This window comes from Sebastes umbrosus, chromosome 22 (assembly GCF_015220745.1).
Source record: "Sebastes umbrosus isolate fSebUmb1 chromosome 22, fSebUmb1.pri, whole genome shotgun sequence".
Taxonomy (NCBI): Eukaryota; Metazoa; Chordata; class Actinopteri; order Perciformes; family Sebastidae; genus Sebastes; species Sebastes umbrosus.
In genome coordinates, this window is record NC_051290.1 from 11,973,016 (window position 1) to 11,981,605 (window position 8,590).

General features: G+C 40.5%; 1 protein-coding gene across 1 annotated transcript; it reads right to left on the bottom strand.

Annotated features, from left to right (window-relative positions):
* Positions 1-1,154: 1,154 nt before the first annotated feature.
* On the bottom strand, positions 1,155-8,031 carry zgc:101810 (uncharacterized protein LOC493612 homolog). Its single transcript, XM_037759407.1, has 9 exons — positions 7,833-8,031; positions 6,858-6,968; positions 5,874-6,032; positions 5,493-5,622; positions 5,140-5,276; positions 4,338-4,487; positions 3,299-3,444; positions 3,075-3,207; positions 1,155-2,086 (listed from the first exon to the last, which is right to left on the bottom strand). The coding sequence occupies exons 1-9, from the start codon at positions 7,878-7,880 to the stop codon at positions 1,916-1,918; spliced, it is 1,185 nt and encodes a 394-aa protein (XP_037615335.1). The 5' UTR covers positions 7,881-8,031; the 3' UTR covers positions 1,155-1,915.
* Positions 8,032-8,590: the final 559 nt, after the last annotated feature.

Consider the following 8,590-nt stretch of genomic DNA (forward strand, 5'->3'; position numbering starts at 1 on the left):
AGAACGATGATGTGCTTTGAACATTATTGCATGCTTTTTTTTTTCATTTAACGTGAAGGTTTCTGCGAATGTGGTGCGCGTGAAGCATGTGTTCGTTTGTGAGAGCTCACTATTTCTTTTTTTTTTTTTTTCAGTGTGAAAAACACATTACTGTATTTTGTCAGGTAACTCAGTATCGCAATAAAAATTGCAATATCTGTTCACAATGTTGTGACATCCGGTTTTGTTGTTGTAGTGGGATTGGGAATGTTGTGATTCGATGTCCTGAACAAACTCAACCACCAGAGGGCAGCAAATTACACCATTTTACTCTTGCCTTTAAACTACCAGCACCCTCAAATGTATTATTTATAGGGCTGTCAATCGAATAAAATATTAGTTGTGATTAATCGCATATTAATCACACATTTTTTATCTGTTCAAAATGTACCTTAAAGGGAGATTTGTCAAGTATTTACTATTATCAACATGGGAGTGGGTAAATATACTTGCTTTATGCAAATATATATATATATTTATTATTGGAAATCAATTAACAACACAAAACAATTACAAATATTGTCCAGAAACCCTCACAGGTATATGCACAAAATATGCTCAAATGATAACATGGCAAACTGCAGCCCAACAGGCAACAACAGCTGTCAGTGTGTCAGTGTGCTGACTTGACTATGACTTGACCCAAAACTGCATGTGATTATTATAAAGTGGGCATGTCTGTAAAAGGGAGACTCGTGGGTACCCATAGAACCCATTTACATTCACATATCTTGAGGTCAAAGGTCAAGGGACCCCTTTGAAAATGGACATGACAGTTTTTCGCCAAAATTGAGTGTAAATTTGGGTCGTTATTTAGCGTCCTTCTCGACAAGCTAATATGACACGGTTGGTACCGATGGATTCCTTAGGTCTAGTTTCATATGATGCCGTCACTCTAACTTTAAAAATGAGCCTGCTACAACCTAAAGCTTGTGTTAATGCGTTAAAGAAATGAGTGGCGTTAAAATGAATTTGCGTTAACGCGTTATTATTGCGTTAACTTTGACAGCCCTAATTATTCAGTCAAGATTTGTGGTTTCTAATGTTGACATCCTGACAGATTTGATATTTTTTGGTCTTTATTTCAGCTATTAACATATCAGAGAAAGCACAGCTCACTTTTTACACATGACCTTAATAAGCATGTTTGATCAAATTTATTTAAAATTTGCAAAGGAAATATCCAGACCCACAAAGGTTTGTGATTGCTCACCATTTTAAACATATTACACTTTTTCTACATCAGTCGGTGGCGTTTTCTAGCATATATCATTTATATTTCTCATTCTTTCCTTTTTTTTTTACAAAGCACAATATGGGTTTAGACTGTTTCATTGGATGTAACAAAATATTTTCATTTTGGCTGGACATTTATGGACAAAAGGACAGAAAAACAATGCCCTCAAATTGCTGATTTAGTAGTCACAGTGTATCCATGTACTGTGTCTGTTCAGTGTGCCCCAAACATATTCATGGTAAAATAATGCAACATGAACACTATCATAATGTAGTTATAAAACTTCACCTCAGCAGGGATTACGGCTGCAACTACAAAATTATTTATACCAATTAATCTTTCAAATATTCTTGCGATTAATCAAATAATTGTTTAGTTTATAAACTGTCAGATGGTAAATATGTTCATTTTACAATGATAGAAACAGAGAAAAGCTTGACAAATGACAACCAATTAACAAAATTGCTGTCAATTCTTTGTCAGTCAACTAACTGATTAATCGAAATATCGTTCCAGCACTAGCAGGAATGAAGGAGCGCCACGAGTACAAGCTTCATGCCAGGCTATGAGAGGTGAGCTGTTGGTGTAAAAAAATGAAATATCTGGATGATGTTGTTTCCCTTTTCACCAGTTTTATTTTTATCTGACTCCACCTCCCAGTTTCTGCAGCACTGCCAGGCCTTTCTCCTCGTACTCCGCCCTGCTCACCCAGAAGGATTCCTTGTCTTTCATGATGTTGGCCAGCACGGCGCCGCCCAGGAACACCATGTGTTTACGCCGGGGAGGATCCTCGATGCGGATCTTGAACTTCTACACAGGTGAGGAAAAAGGAGAGGAGAGGTTATTGAAACATACATGTACATACACGCCCTCTTTCCGTGTGTTCCTCTCTGTTTGTTAAAACTGCTCGTACAACTGCAGTAGGAAAACAGCAGAATACTATACTATATACTTATACTACATTCAAAAAACTGCATGTGATTATCATAAAGTGGGCATGTCTGTAAATGGGAGACTCGTGGGTACCCACAGAACCCATTTTCAGTCACATATCTTGAGGTCAGAGGTCAAGGGACGAGTTTTTTCCTCGCCAAAATGTAGCCTTATTTTTTTGCGTTATTTAGCCTCCTTCCCAACAAGCCAGCATGACACGGTTATTACCGATGGATTACTTATGTTTTCTGAACCTACAGCCTCTGAAAGATAGTAAAGTCGACGGGTCTCAGCGGGTTAACAAAATATATGCCAATATAAACTTTTTTTTAGCAAATATTACAGTATAATATTGGGTTTTGAATATAAAAAAGTTAAATGTTCCTGGTTTTAAAATTGTAATAATTCACAATATAATAGTTCTAATGTATTGCACAGCTCTATATTAAAAAAAGGAACTCATATCAATGGAAAAATAACAGTGTTTTCTTGCCTTTGGAACCACCAGTAACATAACAATTTCAGCTCTCTTACTTTCAGTCTTCGTCTTTATTACCATGTGATATGGTCGAAAGCTCCAGAACAAGCGAGTAAATGGACTTCGTCATTATTATTACGAAAAGAGCTATTATGTCAATGCTATGTAACATTTATTAAATGAGTGGAAAATGTATTATGATAACATTGTTGTTAACCTTGATGGATTGTGATATTCCAGCAAAGGTATTATAGAGGATCAGCAGTTGTATAACACCTTATCTAACATCGTGGTGCTTATGTCTTTTTAAAAAATCTGATTATTAACATTTTAAACCCCACTGCATCATTCTCCAGCGAAGCAGAAATAGTGTTAGTAAGTTCTTACTGATAGTTTCTTAGTGTCTCCGTCCAGCACCATCTCCAGGTAGAGCTGCTTGATCTCCCTCTCTAGTCTGGATGGAAGTCCGGGGTACATGGTGCTCCCTCCGGACAGAACAATGTGCTTATAGAAGTCTGCCCTGCACAGAAACAGAAACAGGTTGTAGATGAGAAAATGACATTGTTTGTCTTCTGCAGGGCATTAGTGCAGACAGCAGTGCAGCCTCAGACCTGAGGTCGATGTCTGCAGCCTGGATGGTGTTAAACAGCAGCTCGGCCACTCCTGCTCCCTCCACGTTGATGAGATGAGGCTGAAACAGAGCCTCGGGGGCCCCGAACCTCTCGCCACCCACCTTCACCTGCCGGCCGTCAGGGAGCTGCACCACAAGAAGGAACCGATTATAGTTTTGTAGAAAACAACATGGCAGCAGTGTGCCATGTCTTTTCTTATACAGCAAGTGGAAGGCACCAAAATCAGAAATGTTCAAATTCTACAAATAGTGACATTAAAGGTTCTCTATACGATAACCAGAGCAATTCATATAGCAGCAAACAACTATTGTCTATGTAAAGATATAGAGGAGTAATGTCTACCTGAGCAGAGAATGAAGTCACTCTCCCTCTGTGTGTTGTAATCCGAGCTTCTCCGTGCTTTGTTTTCATTGCCTTTTAGTGCGTGTTTTTGCATGTGAGCGTGCTCTACTTGCTAACTCATGGAATCCGCTCTGCACAGCTCTCATACAGCGGTTACGGACGATAACGCCGTCCCGACTGGTTGCGCCGTTGGGGCAGCGTAGCACCCACCCTCCGGTTCCCAAGGCCTATTGAAAGAGGCTGGGACATGGTTTTGCTCTGGGGGTGTGACACATGCAGAGTGTAACTGGAGCTGTGGTTGTTTGTTGCTATTGGCTCAATTTCGGCGAGGGCAGATCAGATTTTACTGCGCATGTGTTGTACCCTAAAGATATGACGCGTTGATGACGCGGGACAGCTCCTCTTTTCACCCTCCTTGCCGGTTCCCCCCAGGTTAACACTTTAGTATTGGTGCTGGTGTTTTCACTGTTAGCGCTGTTAGCTGCGAGCCGGTGACTCAGCCGTGGCCATGTTGAGAGCCATGCGGAGACAATAACAATGCTCCCAATCTTGCATTTAGCACCTTTAAAGGAACTGATACCACTCTCATGTTTGTACGCTAATTAAATATTACGCTATATTACACTTACCTTAAACCATGTAACACATGTTTTGTTCATTTTGTTCTTCAACATACCATGTACGACTCCACCAGGTAGGTGGTCTCTTCGGCTAGGCGCTGCTCCTGCTCGATGTTGTATCCCACATAGCAGAGCTTCTCCTTCAACATACGCACAGTTTCAAAGTCGGCCGTGTGGTTGAAGGCGTAACCACGGAGAAGCAGGAGCTGATGGCGGGAAGATAAAAGGTGAGTGTTTTTATTAGTCATTTTTCTTTCATGCATCTTTACCAACAAATTTTACTCAAATTTTACTCATTTCTTTATACGCAACATTAGTCAATTAGACTGTTCGTCAGGGTATTTAATGTGTTATCAGTCGCTATAAGCCCCATAGATGTGGGTCAATAGGGGCCTACTACACCCACTAGCAGGTTTTATCATCTATTCACATGGTAGATCACCAAAAGAAGGTATAAAAAAACACGACAGCGACATCTAGCGATCGTACTAATTATGACAGGAGCAGAAGTGGAAGTCAGGTGCTGTACTATAGATAGTGTGTAGTTATTTTAACCCAAAACATGATGTTATTCCCTAAACTTAACTAAGTGAGGTTTTTTCGCCTAAACCTAAAGAAATATTTTAGTTTGTGTTCAAAAAGTGACGTTTCATTCAGTATTACAACATGTTAGAACGTGTTGCTTTTAAGATTCGCTTTCACTTTTACAACGTAGTAGGCGTAGCAGGCCCCTAATGACCCACATCTATGGAGCTTATAGCGACTGATAACGCCTATTTAATGACCTGATAACAGTCGAATCGGGTACAGCTTGAGACTCTACGTCCCAGAAGCTGAACGGTGCGTCTCCTGGCTCACCTTAATGAGGTACCGTGTGATGTCACGTCCTGCGATGTCCAGCCTGCGTGTGAGGTGGGGTAAAGAAAAGCCCTCATACACTGGACAGATGTGGGTGACGCCATCCCCCGAGTCGAGGACCACGCCGGTCAACAAACCTGTAGACAGGACCGATTCCCAAAAGAGTATTTTAGGAAACATTTTCAATAATCCTGGAGGTCAGACTGAACAGGAAAGAGAAGTTAGAGATTTGATTTCCAACCCGCCATTATTACAGTTTGCTCTCAGTAACAACACCTCAAGATCAAAAAGTTAAAAGGAACAAAGGATTAAATCCATTACACATTAATCTGCCCCTGGATTTGATGTCTTACCCTGAGCATACAGAGTGAGCACAGCCTGAATTGCCACATAAATGCCGTGGAACTGGTACTTCTCAAACATGACCTCCGTGATCTTCTCCCGGTTCTTGGTCGGGTTCATGGGCGGCTCAGTCAGCAGAATCTTGAAGAAGTAAAAAAAAAATGAAATACAAACTGATTGAATGTTTTAAAAGCAAATTAAATGTTTACAATAGTTTATTCTTGCACGTTACAGCTAAAGAAGACAATGCTGTAATACAGAACATACAGATTTAGTTTATTTTGTTACTTCATGAACACAACATTTAGCAGCACAATTATTTTGCAAAGCAACTCCTGCATTAGTTTTGTTAAAGATGCGTAGAGTACAACATCTGCCCAGCTGCGCTCTACCTTGCATTCTGGTGGGTTGAGGTCCAGGCGGTCGGGACCGAAGGTGTAGTCCCACAGGTGGAGCATGTCTTCCCAGCTGCGCACCATACCGTTCTCCATGGGGTAGGAGACCTCCAGCATGGAGCGGCATTGGTTGGCCTCGTCACCCACCATCAGGTCCTGGTGGGGGAGAACAGGAGGAGCTCAGCAAAGAGATACGAGCTGACCTTTCTGTAGGGTCAGTCAATTTATCTTTGTATAAAAAGAGTGCTACAGGAATGAGTCCTAAAACCCGGACATGAGTTAAGCACCTCCTGTTCCCTCGTTTGGAAGTCAATGTTTTTTTTAATTAGATTTAGTTTGATGCCTGAAATAAGGTCTGTGGTTAACACAAATACCAACCCACAAATAAGACAACCAAGTCAGTTTTTGTGGGCTGTCTAGATCAGAAAACATGTGATTCAACACATTAGAATATATCAACCACAGCTTGAGAACTACCTTTGCAAAGGTGCACTGTATTTTTCTCAGCCAATCAGAGCAGACTGGGCTTTTTCAGGAGGGGGGTCTTAAAGAGACAGGCGCTAAAATGGAGCGTTTCAGACAGAGGGTGAATACAGGTATATTCAGACAGAGAGTATGAGAAAAATAATGTGTTTTTTGAACATTAAAGCATGGAAACATGTTCTAGTAGAAACCCAAAATACAAGTATGAACCTGAAAAGGAGAATGATATGTCCCATTTAACACAGTCAGCCTTACAACAAAATGTAATGTTTAAATCAGGTAATATATGATCAAAGAATAAAGCTTGGCATACACTATACGATTAAGGAAAAAGTTGTTGTGTAACTCCTACTCCTACTGTGCGAGTAGATTGTTTGTCGTAAAGCCAAAGCTCACGATTTATGTGCTCACACTGTACGGTCCGATTGTTAGCCACGAACGTTCGTGTAAAATAGGATTATCAGCTCTTATAGAACCTCTGATTTAAAGTAATCTCACCTTTATCTCAATGTTTCCCACTTTGGTGGTTGATCGTATGATTGGTCGACCCACCATGGCAGGGAAGATGTGGTCGGGGAAGTTGGATCCAGCAAATCCACATTTGACAAACTGGGGAGGGATGTGAGAATGAAACATGTGTGAATACAGTTTTTGTTAACATATATGTCTGTACTCCTGCACTAAAGCCTTTTGTAATGGATCATTTCCATTCAATTTAATCCGACACAAAGCTTAATCTGTATCCAGGAAACTGTCCCAGAGTGTATTATCCTGATGCATTTACCAGATTATTTATCAGACAATGCAATTGCAATTTCATTACATTTTGTGTAAGCATGTGAAATAATTCATTTGGCAAGCACAGAGAAAAACATCTTGCTTTTAAATGGCCTGCAATTCACTGCTGCTTCTCTGCCTGTCATGGCTACACCTCATACTGTCTCAACTTGTCTTTGTTGAAGGACACATTCCTTAGCCTGGAGGGATGCAATACATTCCAAGAGGAGGCACAAAAAAAGAATACAGCCAGTTTACGGGTTCATAACTTGTTTTGTCCTAACATATATCAACATTTACATGCCACAGTACAATACTGAAGAGCCACTCCTGACGTTTTAGTATCTCAAATCTCTCTTCCTGCTTTTCACCCAATTGCTGCTCAGTTCAAAGCATCACAACCATTTATGGCTGCACATTTAGAGGCAGAGTGACAAGTCCAGACAGATGTGGAATCACGCTGCAGTATGCACACCGATTCACACCCTTCAGATGTGAACCATTGCAAATGATCCAGAAGCAAACTTTTACCTTCTTAGAGCAAAATAAAACAGATTTTTAACACAGCTGGTGCAGGTTTTGCATGAGGCACAGTGTGACGGGTTGAAGATAACACACTAATACAAGCTAATATCTAATAGAAAAAAGAAACTGTCGAACTACTGCTTAGCACAATATAGACACTGTTTGACTTACCCCTGTCCCATTGTCACAGACCACCACTTTTCTCCCCTCGCTGTCCATGCTTAAACAAATACAGCTCAAGATGCTCCCTCCTGTCAGGACAGGAGTCAGACTAACAAATGATCAATTCAAGATTATTACGCATGAATTTAGCAGTGACAGGTAAGCAGAAGTCTTCTAGCTACTCCTTCCAGCGTGGGCGGGATTACTGAATGTGAGGACGCCCATTTTCTGTGGCAGGGAAGAGGGGGAGGACCTACTTTTGAGGGAAACATGTAGTGCTCTTTTGAATGAGGCATTTAGAAATGATTTTTTAATAGTTGATATTTCCTTTGACTGCTCATTTTGCAACAAAGAGGAAGAATAATTGGTCCATTTATTATGTAGATATCCTTACTTTGCCCACTTCTGATGAGAACTTTCTCTACTTATGTTCACTGTGACAATAGAGGGGCTGGTTATAGGCCCCTCTGGCCCCCCTAACTGTGGCAATGTAGATATCTACCATTTAGGAGAATTAAAGATATCTTGAATCCACCGGCCACCTCCAACGCTGCAGGTTGAAACCCAGAGTTTGACCTTTGACCTCTAAATCCTCACTAATTTGACTCACAATGGCTTCATGTTTGTGTACAGATTAAAAAAAATGAACATAAGAGAGGTATAGAGGTGTTCAACGTATTTCTCTAGTGTTGACATTCAGGTAGGATATGTGCTGCTTTACATAATTCATCTACATCATTTTTTTTACTTTTATAATATTGTTTATT